The sequence below is a fragment of the Trachurus trachurus genome, assembly GCF_905171665.1.
Source record: "Trachurus trachurus genome assembly, chromosome: 13".
Classification (NCBI taxonomy): Eukaryota; Metazoa; Chordata; class Actinopteri; order Carangiformes; family Carangidae; genus Trachurus; species Trachurus trachurus.
The window spans coordinates 4,701,450-4,719,575 of record NC_139892.1 but is presented as its reverse complement, the minus strand read 5'-3'; the positions used below and the strand labels follow the sequence as shown (position 1 = coordinate 4,719,575).

The window sequence follows — 18,126 nt, the reverse complement described above, 5'->3', positions numbered from 1 at the left end:
TACAGAACAAACAATGAAGTAGCTGCCTCTCTCCACATTTTATCCAGTCTCTCCTCAACCAGCACCAGCGTCTCTGACAATGATGAGAAAAACTCAAAGCAATTTGGATTTTGATTTTGAGCCCTGCAGGTCTCCGTACTCTAGCAAATATTGTCATTTCTTCTTTTAACCGCCTCTTTATGAAGATGCAGCTCCAAAACAATCTGTCTCTAATACAGCAGTGGACAGACGGAATGTACATTTTTGTGATTTTAACAAAATTGAACTACAATTACTTTGTGAGTGTGTACTGTATGAAAAAAGTACAAAAAAAAAACTACTGATGACACTCATGGAAGTCACCAGTGCTCTCTTCTAGTGTTGGGTTTGTGAAGTCTAAAAACTCTGTGCTCAGCTCACTCACAGTCTCACCTCCTCTGTCCAGATTGACCTCTTGGGCTACTGGGAAACATTGTCGGTTAAAGGTCACCACAAGAAAATGAATTCTAAATAAGCAACAATAGATCATTTTTCAAAAACTACCATGCTCATCTAAACATGAAACAAGCTACAAAGACTGGATTTTCAGCTGTTAGTACATTAACAAATATTAGTGGGATTCTGAGTCAAATGTTGAACTTCAATTATTGACTTCATGCTTAAACCTACAAAAAATAACAAAAAAGTGATGATTTAAAAAACTGATTGAGTGGATCTAATGGAAAGACATCGTCCAGTCCAGTCAAAATGGTTGCATCTCAAGTGAAAGCTCCAAACTCAGTCCATCAGCTCTGAGCACGCCAGTGTTTCCTCAGTACAATGAATATTAATACTCTCTAGCCCACAGCTCACACTGCAGACATGACACAGTACCACACCTCTCCTCCTTGTGTCTGAACTACAGAAGGTAACGCTACAATCAACTTAATATCCCAACATCCCCCAAGACACACACGCACACACGCACAAATGCACAAAAAGTTGATTTTAAAAAATGCATAATCAATGAAAATCAACAAATGCACTTTGAGAAGATGTAATAACTTGAACCAAAACCCTTAGATGATTGACAGACAGCAACACTGCAAAAACTCAAAGTCTTTCCAAGAATATTTGTCTTGTTTCTTGTAAAAATGTCTAATTTCTAGTCAAAACTAAACTCTTTTCACTTAAAATAAGACTCATCACATAAAAAGTAGCTTGTTTTTAGACACTTTTTACTTCTTTCAACAATCCAAAAAAAAAAAAAAAAAAAGTCTACTTATTTCAAGTGAAAATTAACTAAAAACAAGTAGATTTTTAGGTGATGAGTCTTATTTTAAGTGAAAAGAGTTTAGTTTTGACTAGAAATTAGACATTTTGACAAGAAATAAGACAAATATTCTTGGAAAGATTTTGAGTTTTTGCAGTGAACACATGCACAAAAACTACAGTCTGCAGCAGAGGCTGCTGGGGGCCTGTTATGGACTGAGGGGGGGGGGGTCACAGAAAATAGAAAAAAACAATTACAAAAAAAATCCCATGAGTCTTTGGGCTTTGTTGAAAACCCATTTATTGGGTTTTTGTACCGTCTGTGGGGGAGTGATGTCAGTAATCACATGATGATGTCATCAAGCCCCCGCCTTCCTCCAGTGGAGAGTTGAAAAAGAAGTTAGAGGAAGGAACTGCCCTACTCTCTCCCTGGGGAGATAACAGGGTGGTTGGGGGGGGGGGGGGGGGGGGGGGAGCAGTACTGTAGGTGCAGGTTACAAAAGACAAAAAAAAGGAGACTAGTTATGTCAGCAGCCATCCCCATCTCCAAAAAAACAGAAGAAGAGAAAGAGAGAGGGAGAGAGACAGGGACAGGGACAGACACACACCAGGATGAGTGCAAGACGAGCTAGCGATTGTTCTTGGCAGCTTCCTTGGCAGCCAGAATGAGAGGAGTCAGACTGGAGAGAGGCTTCGCCATCTTCAGAAACTGATGCTTGGAGAGGGGAAGGAAGGGGAAGGATGATGGAGAGAAGGGGGGAGAGAGAGAGAGAGAGAGAGAGGTTTTAGTTTAAACAGGCAGTGTAGGTTTAGACAACACAGAGAAACAACTCACCAGCAGAAATTCACTTTTGTCATTTGCTACTTAACTGGATAGTTCAACATTTTGGCAACTCTGTCTGGTATCGTTCTGTTATTATCTCATAGCGTGGTGAATGTGCAGGTCACAACTTGTCCACCAGAGCGTTGTGGAGTTGTTGGATTGTGTATTTGATGAGTTTGATGAGGGAAACCAAGAAATCCCACGAGCCTCCGTAGCGTAGCTCTGAGCAGCTCACGGCTCTGCTCCGCCGTTCTAAAAATAGCTTGCACTGACAATTAAAGGTAACGTACCTACTGCTATGACTATAGGGATTATGGCAATGGGCCGATTTGACAACCACGGCTAGTCTAGAAACATGTTCATCATTATCGTTTCATCCTCATCCAACTCATCTATGAGGTGGGCAGAGAGAAGTTCTCCACAACTCCACGGATCTCATCAAACATTTCACACACATCAGACCTGCTGAAAGGGTCTGAGACATGGCTGTGGCTAAATGCCTGGACAGTGAAAATCAAAAAGCTCCACAGCGCCCCCTAGAAAAATAAAACTCCACTTTCTGCCTCATTATTTTTCAGCACTTTATGGAGAATATCTATGCCTAACATGTATATCGAAAACTTCCTTAATTCATAAGCTTCCATTTGAGTCCAAGATAGCCTTTCTATCTCAACAGCCCCACTTGCTGTGGCCAACGGTCTTCTCTATCTATCTGTTCACTTTGGGGAGACCAGAAATAGAATGGTTTTTCACAATAGGTGTTGCATTGTTTGGAGCCAGCCTGTAGCTTTCCAGTAGCTAGTAGAAAGGCTATCTTGGACTCAAATGGAAGCTTATGAATTAAAGCAGAAGTAAGCGATATTTTTGTGTTAATATAAGTCTTAAAGGGACAACGAGGAGTTTATATTCGGTTATAAAAAAGTCTCACGTTAATGTGGATGAATCTCCGCTACCCACACTTGTTAATGGGCCCATTTTCGATAAATATATCGTTCTGTCTCTATCGTTATTTTGTTATTATTAGTGGTGGCGGAAATGCTGGTCGAGCCAACCAGCGTTTCCTTAATGAGAATAACGCAGCTGAATCGCCGTTTATGGTCGGAACTACGACAGTAACTGAACCTCTTTGAACCTCTGACTTTAATTATTGATGAATGAAAACATGAGTCCGTCTTGCGCCGGTCAAAGAATTTTACGGTGCGCGCGGAGGCTCATAAATGTAGTGTGAAAACGCTTCGCTTTTCCAAAACTCCTCGTTGTCCCTTTAAATAGTTATATCTTCCGACAGCAATCACTTACATAGAGTGTTTGGTCTGAAACACGGGTCTCTCAGTCACTCTGCTCTGCTCTGAGCCGAGGAGAAAACTTTTCTTGTATCCTACAAGTTTTATCCAATGAGGAGAGAGAACGGCATGGAGGGCTGTGTGTGCAGCCAAGGGATGCGCGTGAATGTGGTGACGTAGGGACGAGGACCAATAGATCCATGACGAGGGCGGGGGCTGCTAACTCCAGCGACAAGACGTTATGGTGCGTTCAAGGCAGCCCGTAACTCGTGTTTTTCCGACCTGTGAAGTCGTACCAGTTCGATCTGGTATGACTTCACGGGTCAGAAGTTACGAGTGGCCGTTATAGTGACTTTCACAGACAACTGGTCGGAAAAACACGAGTGGGTTGCCTGGAACGCTACAAAGTCGTAAGTCGTGACTTGAAGCTGTAATTTACGGTTTCAAAAGCCTGCCTGGAACGCAGCATTAGCCAAAACGACCGGATCGCTTACTTCTGCTTCAAGGAAGTTTTCTATATACATGTTAGGCATAGATATTCTCCATAAAGTGCTGAAAAATAATCATTTTCATGAGAATTTGTCAGGCGAACAGTACTTTTTTTTGTCTTTTTTGGGATGTTGAGGGTGATATCTTAAAATCAAGTTGCAACAAACCCCAGAATCTTTTTTTCATGCCTCCCCCTATGTGTCAAGATACTCTCTGCCAAATGTTATAGTTGTATGACTATTAATGCCATTGTAGTACCTAAATATTTGCATTTACATCATTTCACCAGCAAAATGACCCCAGAAAGGGGTTTTGGCCCCTGTAGCTTTCCAGCAGCTAGTTGACCGGGTTGTCCACCCAGGTTTTAATCCTTCAAGTTCCTACAGTACATATCATCTCTGCTGTCAAACCTTTTACAACGCTCCCTGTCTGTTTTTTTGCTTTGCCCCCTGGGTATTAGGGTTACTCAAAGTCAATGTAAGGTCAGTGATTACTTGTTGAGCTCAAAATATTATTTCTGTCTGCATCAGAGTAATTTCTGTTTCCTTTAAAGGGGCAACGAGGAGTTTCTCCAGCGGCAGAACGAAAAATTCCGCGACAATAAAAAAGTCTCATATTAATGTGGATGAATCTACGTTACCACTTGTTAATGGCTCCATTTAGATAAATATATCGTTTTGTCTTTATAGTTATTTTGTTATTATTATCTAGTTGTCGACTCGCCCAGCATTTCCTACTTTCGATTTCCCGGACGCTGTCCGGCGGGTCATGGGAATAACGCCACCGGATCGCCGTTTATGGTCGGAACTACGACGGAATCTGATCGTCTTCCAACCTCCGACTGTCATTCTTGATCAATGAAAACATTCTTGGCAAATGTTTTAGCTTTCGTCCGTCTTGCGCCGGTCCAAGGATTTCACTGTGCGCGCGGAGGCTCATGGGAAATGTAGTGTGAAAACACTTCGCTTTCCGAAACTCCTCGTTGTCCCTTTGAAGATGTAAATATTTCAATCTTTTGGAGGCAGCTCAAGTGGGTGGCAGAAATATTCTGTTTATTATTTTTGGAAGATTAAAAATCACCCTGTTCTTTTACTGGATTCACCACTGAGATTTTTCACACATACCTTACCGTACATTAGCCAGTCTCAGTCTCAGTCTCAGTCTCAGTCTCAGTCTCAGTCTCAGTCTCAGTCTCTCTCACACACACACACACACACACACACACACACACACACACACACACACACACACACACACACACACACACACACACACACACACACACACACACACACACACACACACACACACACACACACACACACACACACACACACACACACACACACACACACACACACACACACACACACACACAGCCGTACCTGCAGTAGCTCTTTAGCTGAGCCTCTTTTCTCCACGTCCATCTCTAGACATCGGTTCAGGAAGTCTCTGAAAATTGTTGATAGTTTCTCTGGGTTCTGCAGCTCTGGGGTCCCGTTGGTTGCTATGAGATACAACGCCTAGGTAACACACACACACATACACATCAACCTGTGAGTCAACATCCCATGGAGGTACATACAAGGATTTTCAAATCCAATGATTTGAGAATGCAATATACTGCCTGTTATATGAGCAGCCTGGTTTTCTAAGACAACTGGTTTAAAGGGGAGACACTACAGGTGAATAGGGTCAAACTTTTAACTAACAGATATCACCATGAAACTTCCCAAGTTTATCACTAACATTAAGACAAATATTTTTTGTATTACAAGTTTTGTCCAATTTTATGTTTAAATATGTAAATGATGCAATATCTAATGAAATATGCGCTAATTTGCATTCATTTCCAGAACCGAAATCTGAACATACCATCGACTTTTCTGAAAGAATACATGTTAAAAGGATAGTAGCATTTTTTTTAAAGTGGGGTTGTATGATCTACAAATAGCCCCTAAGTACTTTAATTGCAGTAGAAGACTCTCTGCACTCCTCCCGTTAGCAACGCCAGCCCATAGCCCTGCTCAGAGATTTACAACATACAGTGTTGTGAACAGACCCAAAGAAACGGCCTATTTTCACGGCCTAAAAGAGGTTTTACCTGAAAAAATATACACAGTTCCATTGTTCGCTATAATATATGTTTTTCCAGCCCTTCAAAGTGCAGGAAAAACACAGTTTTTATTGGGACCTAACCAACTCACGTATCCCTCCGCCCAGGGTTAGCGCCCGCCGATCAGCAGTTGGTTATGTCCAAATAAAAACTGCGTTTCTGGGCTGGCGTTGCTAACGGGAGGAGTGCAGAGAGTCTTCTACTGCAATTAAAGTACTTAGGGGCTATTTGTAGATCATACAACCCCACTTAAAAAAAAATGATACTATCCCTTTAGGAAGAGAACTAGCCCAAAATCTCAAAATTGAACAATGCATGAAAAAACAGTGTGTTTGCCTGTAGTGTCCCAAACTCTATGTCTGAGAAGACAAAACAAAACAGTTCCCTATCGTCCCCACAGGACAACACACCCAGTCCTGAGTGCTGTATGCCTTTGTTGCAGTTTGCTCGACCTTTCACCGATTTCTCTAAATGTGTTGTTCTGCCCCGACCGGAGTTTGTCAAGCACTCACACACTCTTTTTAATCTCATTATGACATTTGGCAACAGCAGTAATTCTTGGCCACTTGACCGATGAATCACATTGAACAGACTCAGGGACCAAGCAACAGAAAACCATAAGCAGCTCACACCGCTATCCCCTTCTCAAACCACAGCTCAAAGCTGTAGGTGGTTTAGAAAACATTTACCCTCAGTGGGTTTTCATTCAGGTATGGCGGCTCCCCTTCTACCATCTCTATGGCCATGATGCCCAGAGACCAGATGTCCACTTTGGGACCGTAAGCCTTTCTGGTCACAACCTCTGGAGCCATCCAGTACGGAGTTCCAACCATGGTGCTGCGTTTACTTTGTTCTGGAGTGATCTGGGCACAGAAGCCAAAGTCAGCTGGAAGGAGGAGAGAGGACAACATGAGTTAGTGGCTTCACAAAGTTGGACAGAAATCTGTTCAACTCAGGAGTTTACAGCTCAGGTTGACTGCCATGATGCCACTGCATGAGAGTTCCACATAATCAATACTATAAACCAGAAGCCAGGAGCCTCTTTTTATTGTTTACATCTGTTTCTACTGTGCTCTAAGTATGTGAGGGCTTGAGTGAACAATATAAAACCTCAGTGGCTGGATGATGTAAGGACGGACTGAACTTAACCCTCCTGTTGTCCTCCTGGGTGAAGGAAGGAAGGAAGGAAGGAAGGACAAAGAGAAAAAAGGAAGGAAGAACGAATGGAAAAAAGGAAGGAAGGAAGGACAAAGGGAAAGAAGGAAGGAAGGACAAAGAGAGAAAAGGAAGGAAGGAAGGAAGAACGAATGGAAAAAAGGAAGGAAGGAAGGAAGGAAAGAAGGACGATGGGAGGGAAGGAAGGAAGGAAGGAAGGAAGGAAGGAAGGAAGGAAGGAAGGAAGGAAGGAAGGAAGGAAGGAAGGAAGGAAGGAAGGAAGGAAGTGAGAGATGGAGAGGAAAGATGGAAGGGAAAAAGGAAGGTACAATAAATGGAGGGAGGAAACACCTTGGGTCAATTGGGTCAAAAAGGAAGGAAGAAGAAATAAGGATGAAGGGAACAAAGGAAGGAAGGGAAAAAGGAAGGAAAGAAGAATGGAGGGAAGGAACAGATTAGGTCAAGGAAGGAAGCAGAAGGACTGACGAAGGAAGGAAGGAAGGAAGGAAGGAAGGAAAAAAGGATTGTGGAAAGAAGGAAGGGAGAAAGGAAGGAAGGAAAGAAGGAAGGATGGAGGAAGGAAACAGGTTGGACAAACAGGAGGGTTGAAGACTGGTAACAACAAAACAAGAGCCTCTCCTGCTGGTCAGAATAAGGCACTGCAACAAGCACTGCTACACAAGACAAGTAAGGCAAATGGACAAATAAATGAAATAGCTAAACACATTGAATGAATCAGATTCTATAACATGAGTTGATGTTACTGACTGAGTTTGACGGAGCCGTCCATGCCCAGCAGAATGTTGTCACTCTTGATGTCTCTATGGATGACCTGGTTTGAGTGGAGGAACTCCAGCGCCTGCAGACACTGGAGGGAGGGGGGGTGGAGGTAAATAATGGAATAAGTCTGGTTTTAGGAACATCCCTTTAAAGTGGAGAGCGGTGTGCGTTGTGTCTCTTACCTCTCTGCACACAGCGGCTATCTGGGCCTCATCCATGCAGGTTTCAGTTACAACATCAGTCAGAGAGCCTCCGGCCAGGTACTCCATCACCACCCACAGCTCATCTCCCACCAGGTAACTATGGCAACACATCAACACATCACACATTTCAATCAGAAGCATGACACGCAGACAGAAAAATATCATATATACGAGTAGTAAACTTGTGGCAGTCCAGTCTGATTGGTTAATAAATAATACTTTTTTTATTCTTTTTTATAATACAGGGTCAGGACACATGATCAAATAATACAGGGGTGGAATATAGGTGATCAACAAACACAAACAAGACAAAATAACTCTGAGCTCTGGCTGGTGGGAGCACTGGTGGGGTTTGATGTATTCGTTCTTTTTGTTATTTTGCTTTTTGCTTTTTTTTTGTTTAGTTCTTTCTCTTTTACTACTATGACCATTATTTTATGTATTTATTGTCATTCTCTTACCTCTCTCCATCCCATTAGCTCCACCACCAGACCGGGAGGAGGAGGCCAGTCCCTCCCCTATGGGTTAGTGGTCCAACGAGCAGTTTTGCAGTTTTTGTCATAATTAACCCTGTAAAAAGCTTTTTCAGCGTCTTATGATGGTTTGTTCTTGTTGTTGTGATGAGAGTAGTCCATTATATTAAAGTTAAGTGTTATTGGATGCAGGTCTGCCTTCAATGAAACCGGTTTGATTGGATGGATTATGGATAAGATAACTTCTTATATTCTATGGGTTGATTTTGACATGAATAAGAGAGGACAGTAGGACGGTAGCTCCATGGTAATAATAGATCTTTGTTGGTGATACTGTAGCTGTATTCATGTTATTTTGATAGTGTAGAGTTTGGTTTTATTTCAGTTCTGATCTATTGAAAAGTGGGCTAAGAATGGAGCAAACGTGATTGTAGAAGTCAGCAGGGAAGCCATCGGTCCATGAGTTTGAGGGCACTGGAGAGTTCTTGCTCTGTTATTGGTAAATCAAGTCTGGTTGTTTGGTCGGGAGAAAGATGTGGTAGATTCATGTTGTTGAGGAAATTTTTAATATCATTATTTCTGGTTGGTACATTTTGCATAAAAATCTCAGAAAATCTGATTTCTCTCTTGTGGAGACTGCGCTGGCTTCCCTGCTGAGTCCTTAACAGTAGAGATCGGTCTTTTTTCCTAATTTTGTTTGATTAGATTTTTATTATGGTGACATCGTTCTTGTCTCAGTCTGTGTATTAAGAATTGAGCTTCCTTGTTTAAGATCTCATTCAACTGAAACCTATGCTTTCTTAGTTCATTTTGTGTTTTCTCTGTCAAGTTATTTGCATTGATGCTTGACTATTTACATTGTTGCTTGACTTTTTGTTCCAATTCAGCATCCTATTGTTGTTCTTTCTTTTTTTGTAGGTGGAAAATGAAATGATAATGCCTGTTTCCCAAAGCATAGACAGATGGAGATGACTCTGGGGAAGGATGCCCACTCATTTTAATGAGACTATCACATTCTGGGTCCTGGAGGAGGGATGTGTTAAAGCACCACCAGGTATTGGCTTTACAGTATGCAAACAGCCTGAATTCCAAGAGAATGTTACTGAGGCATGGTCATTGATTAAAGGGATAGTTCACCCAAAATTCAAATTTCACTCATTATCTACTCACCCTCATGTCGACTAAGGGCTGTGAGAATTTTCATAGTTCTCCGTTCCTTCTCTGAGTTACGGGGGGGTCGGTGCAGCAGTATTTGTCCATGTAATGGTTGTCAATGGATACCAACATCCTTCGTCCAAAAAGACACACCAAAAAACATCCAAATACCTCCATACTGCTCGTCTGTAATGTCCCTCTTGTATTGAAGCCCCAACATGAGAAATTGTTCGATTTGCACTGACACAGGAAGAGCAGTGAACTGAGACACTGGGAGCTTCCGCTACAAACAAGCTTAAATTATAGACGTATTTAATTTTTTTCAGAACAATTTCTCATGTCGGGGCTTCAATACAAGAGGGACATTACAGACGAGCAGTATGGAGGTATCTGGATGTTTTTTGGTGTGTCTTTTTGGACAAAGAATGTTGGTATCCATGGACAACCATTATATGGACAAATACTGCTGCGCGGACCCCCCCCCCCCCCCCCCCCCCGTAACTCAGAGAAGGTACGGAGGACTCTGAAAATTCTCACAGCTCTTAGTCGACATGAGGGTGAGTAGATAATGAGTGAAATGTGAATTTTGGGTGAACTATCCCTTTAATATGGGGTGGATCACTGAATCTGAAATATTTGATATCATTGAATTACTGCTGAGGAAGACGTCAGTGCATGACAATTATTTGTGAACAGATGAGAAAAATGAATGATAAATAAAATAAAATAATAATAATAATACTTCACCATATCACACAATCAAAGCAGCAAATCATCTGATTTGACAAGCTGTGTGTGTGTGTGTGTGTGTGTGTGTGTGTGTGTGTGTGTGTGTGTGTGTGTGTGTGTGTGTGTGTGTGTGTGTGTGTGTGTGTGTGTGTGTGTGTGTGTGTGTGTGTGTGTGTCTAACCTGTCCAGGTAGTTGACGATGTTTGGGTTCTTGTTTTCCCTCATCACCAGAATCTCATTGATGATCAGTTCTTTCTTTGGCTGCTGCTGCAGGTTCATCTGTTTAATGGCAACCTGAGAGAAAAAGGGAAACGTTTGACTTTTCACTGCAGAGTCACACAGAGGAAACGCAAATTAAGATCAGAGAGACTGGAGAAGGCAGGGAGGGGTACAGATCGCTTTGTTAAAGGGATAGTTCAACATTTTGGCAAATTGGCCCATTGCCATATAATCCCTATAGTCATAGCAGTAGGTTTGTTACCTTTAAAGGTGTACAGAAATGGCCGTTCGTCCTGTTTGTCGCGCCCGTCGCGCCGAGTTTACCCGAGTAAGGAAAACGAATTTGATTGGTCGTTATCGAGCGGGCGGGATATTCAAAGCTTGGGGCGAGCCCGAGCTCCGTGTGTGTGTGCGTGTCTCAGACGTTGAATGACGGATGACGGATCCAATATCAGTGGCTGGTGAATCGTGTACAGGCTGACGTATAATCCGTGCGCCTGCATTATCCAATGCGAAAAAAAAAATACACACTTTCATCCTGGATTTACTCAAAAATAGAATTTTGCACAAAGTTTGGCCTACATCGTCTGAAAGATGAGTTATCACATTAATTTTATGATCCAGAGTGGGCTCAAATTCAGTTTTCTTTTCTGTACACCTTTAATTGTCGGTGCAAGCTATTTTTAGAACGGCGGAGCAGAGCCGTGAGCTGCTCAGAGCTACGCTATGGAGGCTCATGGGATTTCTTGGTTTCCCTCATCAAACTCATCAAATACACAATCCAAAAACTCCACAACGCTCTGGTGAACAAGTTGTGACCCGACATTCACCACGCTATGAGATAATAACACAACGTTAACGTTTTCGAGGTAAATACAGGGTAAATACAGAGTCTGCTTGCTGAAAAACTGTCCCTGAACACAACGCATATCAGTGCTTTTGCATGAATTTCCCTCTAAAACAACTCTGTGTGGTAACGTTGTGTTATTATCTCATAGCGTGGTGAATGTGCAGGTCACAACTTGTCCACCAGAGCGTTGTGGAGTTGTTGGATTGTGTATTTGATGAGTTTGATGAGGGAAACCAAGAAATTCCCTTAGCCTCCGTAGCGTAGCTCTGAGCAGCTCACGGCTCTGCTCTGCTGTTCTAAAAATAGCTTGATAGCTAGCACTGACACTTAAAGGTAACGAACCTGCTGCTATGACTATAGGGATTATGGCAATGGGCCAATTTGCCAAAATGTTGAACTATCCCTTTAAAGTGATGAAAGATGACAGGAAAAAGAAAAGAAGAATTCGTTGAAAAAAGATGACAGGATGCGTGGAAGTCAGGCAGGGCAGTAAAAAGCCTGACAGACATTAGCAGTCACAGACTAATCCTGCTAGAGTGAAACTAAGGAGGATTAGTTTGACTGATGAGCTGAGCTCATTTAAAATGAACCTAAATGACACACTTACCCCAGTAATATTGTTCCCATGCAGACTCTAGCTGAGCCTACTGCTCTCCTTCCCCGAGTCTTTTCTTTGCTTTATTGTTCCTGGCCGACGCCTGACATCTCAACTTTAGGAAAGGCATCAATCATTCTAAATCTAAACCCTGGAAACTGAGACTTAGTCTGTGGAATTCATGTCAGTTCACTTCAGCATCATGATTTCAGGTAACCTTCTGGCCTTTCAGCTAAGCTAAGGCCTGGACTTCTGCTTTTACTGGACTTGAGTGTCTGTATTCTCCAGTTTCACCAACTGGCTGAGGTGTGAGGTGAAGGAGAAGAGAGATATGGAGGAAGTGGAAAATGTAATTCTGAGTGTGATAATAAGAAGCCTACCTCCTGTCCTGTAGCGATGTCGATAGCTGTGTACACCGTCCCAGACGCCCTGACAACACACAGCAGCAGAGCTCCAGGTCAACATTAAAGGGATAGTAGCATTTTTTTTAAAGTGGAGTTGTATGATCTACAAATAGCCCCTAACTGCATTAATTGCAATAGAAGACTCTCTGCAGTCCTCCCGTTAGCAACGCCAGCCCATAGTCCTGCCCAGAGATTTACAACATAGCTACATTGTTGTGAACAGACCCAAAGAAATGGCCTAAAAGAGGTTTTACCTGAAAAAAAAAACACTGTTCCATTGTTCGCTATAATATATTTTTTTCCAGCCCTTCAAAGTGCAGGAAAAACACCGTTTTTATTTGGACCTAACCAACTCACGTATCCCTCCGCGCCCGCCGATCAGCAGTTGGTTAGGTCCAAATAAAAACTGTGTTTTTCCTGCACTTTGAGGGGCTGGAAAAAATTATGTTATAGCGAACAATGGAACTGTGTATTTTTTCCTCTTTTAGGCCGTGAAAATAGGCCGTTTCTTTGGGTCTGTTCACAACACTGTATGTTGTAAATCTCTGTGCAGGGCTATGGGCTGGCGTTGCTAACGGGAGGAATGCAGAGAGTCTTCCACTGCAAATAAGATCATACAACCCCACTTTTAAAAAAAATGCTACTATCCCTTTAAAATGCATGCCAGTATAATAAACTGCTTTATTGGTCCATTTCTCAAAGGTGTTTTGAGGCAGCACAATGTGAGATCCACACAATACATTTCTAATTACGCCATTGACGCTATTTTTCTCAGTTTGAGACTTTAAAACCATTGAAGAACCCAGTGACAGTGGTCCCTGACATACAAATGGAATCAACTAAATATTCACACTGACTGAGTGGAGGCTTATTAGATTTATCACTTACCCTTGTCCAATCTTCTCGAAGCGTGTATATTTCTTCTTGGGGTCTCCGACACTTACAATTGTCCCTGAGAAAAAGAAAGACAAGTCAAGCAGTGACTAACCAAGACAAACAGCAAAGAGCAACACTCTGGACCTATGATCCACCGCTGCTCATGTTGCAGTACAACTGAATCTGAATGGATAGAAGTGTCGGGTGTCTTTCTATCCATCCTAATTCTACTATACGTTTGTCACCCTCAGGTCAATGCAGCATGCTGACTGGGAGACAGAGAGAGGGGGGACAGGAACAACAGACGGGACAGAAGACAGAAAGAGAGAACAAGGGATGAGACAGATGCTAAACAGGTCAGCAAAAAAATGTCGAGAAATGGAAGGAAAGAAAGAAAGAAAGAAAGAAAGAAAGAAAGAAAGAAAGAAAGAAAGAAAGAAAGAAAGAAAGAAAGAAAGAAAGAAAGAAAGAAAGAAGTATCTGCAGTTCAGTAATCAGAGTCCAGTAGGAGGCTGATTAGAGGACAAAACTTCAAGTCACTCCGGAACCGCAGGAGACTGAACGATGGAGAGAGAAGAGGACGACCAATCAAATGTGAGGATTGGACAGTGGGGACAGTGACTATCAGGTCTGTCAATCAGAGTGACGGACAGACAGGGAGAGTCCTGGGCTTACCAGCAGAGAGAGACCTGAGCACATCTGGACAGGCGTGGCGCATGGTTTAGAAAATATAAGGGCTTAATTCATGGCTTACAAACACAAAACAACACAGTTCATAGTGCGGAGGAGTTCAGCTTTACTCCTTCACTTAGATCTGTAGTATTCATACACTCCCTCCTTTCAGCATGAGGAATTACACATACAGTAGATGGATGGATTATTATGGAATAAATATTTTAGTTTAGAAATAAGAAATTTCACTTTATTCAGTGTACATGGTTTGTTAGCTATTGAAGTCTAAAACTTAACTAACTGTTCAACTCCAAAAAGTGAAAATTGTCTTTACCATCACACAAGTAACTGATAATCAATGATCAATCAAAGCTGTGAAGACCTTTGTTCCAGACTTTCTAAGAAATATTTGATTCTGGGTTCAAATACATTTATTTTTCAAGATTTCAAAGTGGTCGCAACTGAAACATGGCAACACAAGGCTGCTGTGTCAAAACCAGCAAAATAACTAAACTATTATTATTTATTCCTCAACATGTCACTTTTGATGTTGTAGAATGTAGTTGTTTTTTATGTATAAAATCTTCACTGACTTTTTATGAAATGTGTTGCTTGGCGTACAACTAGTCAAACTTTACATCATTTTAAATATTATTATGTATTTAAGCAATATCACACGAGAGGGAGTGCTGTTGTACTGTATATCAGCACGGCTGTGATTCGGTCAGATAATCCCACCGTGCTGATATACAGTACAACAGCACGACCTCGAGTGTGATATTGCTTTTATACAACAGTGCTACGAGCGCATTTTAGAACAGTAATAAACTACAAGAGATTATGATTTGTTTGTTTATTTAATCATTTCTTTAGCTCCGCCAACAGAAATAGTTCCGCAACTGGAAGGGAGACAAGGCTGTTGCCAGGCAACACATAAACATTAAACTAGCTTGCTACGAGCTACAAGCTTCTCCACCGAGCTGCTTCGAATGCTGGTTCTGGTTCTGAGCCCGTGTCTGATTAGCACCGCAGCAACAGGACCAGCGTGAAGATACAGAGACGTTATCGACACCGTATTACATTTGTTTATCATCTATGTAATCATTATAAACACAGTTGAAGCTAAGTAGCTGAGCTACGTGGCTAACAACAGCTAATGCTAATATCAAAACACATTTTTTGTGGACGACGCGGAGGCGTGAACCGTCCGACGCGAAGCTGATAATGGACACCTCGTCGGGCATTATCCCTTACTTATAACATCATATATTTAACACACATATTTAACCTTGACTGTGTTTTCACCTGCTGTGTGCAGTGGAATGAACTCTGATCATCATGTGACAACCGCAACTTCATCCCAGTATATGCTATTCATTTATTCTTGTGATGTCAAAGCAACACAATCACTGCCACAGGTAGAAGCTTGAGGTCTGTGCAACACTGACCACAGCCAGTTGATTTCAGAGCAACACTCCAGCCTCCTGGAAGCCTCATCCTCTTGTTAGCTGTGGCAGCAGACACAAGAAATGATTTAAAGGGATAGTAGCATTTTTTTTATAGTGGGGTTGTATGATCTACAAATAGCCCCTAAGTACTTTAATTGCAGTAGAAGACTCTCTGCACTCCTCCCATTAGCAACGCCAGCCCATAGCCCTGCCCAGAGATTTACAATATACAGTGTTGTGAACAGACCCATATATATATATATATATATATATATATATATATATATATATATATATATATATATATATATATATATATATATATATATATATATATATATATATATATATATATATATATATATATATATATATATATATATATTATAGTGAACAATGGAACTGTGTATTTTTTTTCAGGTAAAACCTCTTTTAGGTCGTGAAAATAGGCCGTTTCTTTGGGTCCGTTCACAACACTGTATGTTGTAAATCTCTGGGCAGGGCTATTATGGGCTGGCGTTGCTAACGGGAGGAGTGCAGAGAGTCTTCTACTGCAATTAAAGTACTTAGGGGCTATTTGTAGATCATACAACCCCACTTTAAAAAAAAATGCTACTATCCCTTTTTATCAAACTTTACACTGAGTCTTACAAGAGAAAATGAAAAACTGTCTAATTCAAATGAAAGCACGGTCTATCAGCCTACCTTCCAGACCATACCAAACGTGTTGAATGGGGCTGAGCTCAGGGCCCGGTCAAGACCAGCAAACTGGGAGAACCACGTCTTTAAAACCTTGCTCTGTCATGCTGAAAGAGTAAACCACCAAAAACCTGGACCACCGTCTAAATGCTCATTGGACTCTGTAGAAAGGTACTCAAAGGTTCACTGTGTGTGTGTGTGTGTGTGTGTGTGTGTGTGTGTGTGTGTGTGTGTGTGTGTGTGTGTGTGTGTGTGTGTGTGTGTGTGTGTGTGTTGTATGATTGGGCCTTACGTAGTTTCTCAAGGATCTCCTCATCTGACATCTTCTTCTTCCTGGTTTTGTCCTGTGGGCGGGGCAAGGAGGGCCCGGGGGCGGGGCTTGCACTGGGGGGGCTGCTGGGGGCTCCTTCTGAGGGGGGGGCCGGGGTGACGGCAGCAGCTGCAGCAGTCGGAGGGGAGATGGGGGAGGTTGCAGCATCTTTGGTTGGAGGAGGGAGGGGCTCGATCACTGAGCGAGTGTATATCTGAAAGAATAACACAAGTTCAACACTGTGACACACATGTAAGGCCTACTACTCTAAACAGGAAATTTCATTTCATTTCATTTCGATTTATTTCATTCATGGTATACATTCTCACACGGTTGCACATATTTACATAATGTACACGTTTTCACCATGAATGAAAAGGAGCAGGATGACGAAAACTTATAGTACCTGCTCCTCTCTGTTGTTATAGTTACATTGGCTTACTTCAACACCAGTATTATTCTGTGTTTCAAAATATTAGGAATGATGAAACATAGTAGTGACAAGAAAACCAACAAAATAACGGTAGACACCACTCGTCTATCTATCTTTTCTTTTTTCCCCTTCTTTTTCTCTTTCTCCTTCTTCTTTTTTGTAGATGCTTATCTTTTCTTTTTTAAACATTTTCTTAAACTGAGACAAACTTGTACAGCTTTTCAGTTCCTTGCTTTGTGAATGCCATAATTTTACCCCTACAACAGAAATACACATTTGTTTTAAGCTTAGCCTTGCAAATTAATGTTTAAAATCAAGCTTCAGTCTGTTGTCCCCTTCCTCCAGTTTGAACAAGTTTTGTAAATGTTCTGTTTATGATCTGTTCTTTGCTTTAAACATTATTTTTAGGGTCTGTAATTCTATTATATCGGCCATTTTCAACAAACCTGCAGAATTAAAAAATCTATTTGAGGGATCTCTATTACCTGCCTTGTGGATTATTCTTACTGCTCTTTTTTGTAGCAGAATCAGAGGAGCGATGTTACTTAAATAGGTGTTGCCCCACACCTCCACGCAGTAATTAAGATATAGCTAAATAAATGTACAGTACAGAATTCTTAGTGTGTTAGTGTCCAAGACAAACTTAACCTTATTCAAAATATAAATACTCTTTGCCACCTTGGCTAATCATTTACACACCATAATATATAGTGTGTAAACAACCACTCATTTCCTTTGTACTGTTTACATGTACTGTGGTTTCCTCTTTTTAAAAAATCCCAAAATATTATAGTGCAAAATTGGAACCATTGTCTAGTTTTAATGTGTTTAGTTCTTCTCACGGTCAAAAGAGAGTAAACTGAGGCAGGAGGACGGCTGATGGAACTCAGAAAACTTTTCTCTTGACATCATGTTTTCAGGTTTACTGACAAAGGAAGCTGTCTGTAGGGACTGCACCATTAAAGGGATAGTTCACCCAAAATTGAAATTTCTCCCCCTCATGTGGACTAAGGGCTGGGAGAAGTTTCAGAGTCCTCCGTGGCTTCTCTGAGTTACAGGGGGTCTCGGCGTAGCAGTGCATGTCCATATAACGGTTGCAAATGGATACCAACTGTCTTCGTAACAAAAAGACACACCAAAAAACATCCAAATACCTCCATGCTGCTTGTATGTAATGTCCGTCT

General features: G+C 41.6%; 1 protein-coding gene across 3 annotated transcripts in view; it reads right to left on the bottom strand.

The window, feature by feature from the left end:
* Positions 1-1,858: 1,858 nt before the first annotated feature.
* The window catches only part of pak1 (p21 protein (Cdc42/Rac)-activated kinase 1), a gene marked incomplete at both ends in the record, with an annotated part of 29,514 nt that continues 13,246 nt past the window's right edge, over positions 1,859-18,126 (bottom strand). For all 3 annotated transcript variants that reach the window (XM_083985008.1, XM_083985010.1, XM_083985009.1), the window contains 9 exons: positions 1,859-1,945; positions 5,211-5,348; positions 6,631-6,827; positions 7,865-7,964; positions 8,059-8,176; positions 10,618-10,730; positions 12,481-12,529; positions 13,393-13,456; positions 16,492-16,723. In XM_083985008.1, the coding sequence (XP_083841134.1) occupies positions 1,859-1,945; positions 5,211-5,348; positions 6,631-6,827; positions 7,865-7,964; positions 8,059-8,176; positions 10,618-10,730; positions 12,481-12,529; positions 13,393-13,456; positions 16,492-16,723 (1,098 nt within the window). The remainder of the gene's footprint in view (positions 1,946-5,210; positions 5,349-6,630; positions 6,828-7,864; positions 7,965-8,058; positions 8,177-10,617; positions 10,731-12,480; positions 12,530-13,392; positions 13,457-16,491; positions 16,724-18,126) is intronic.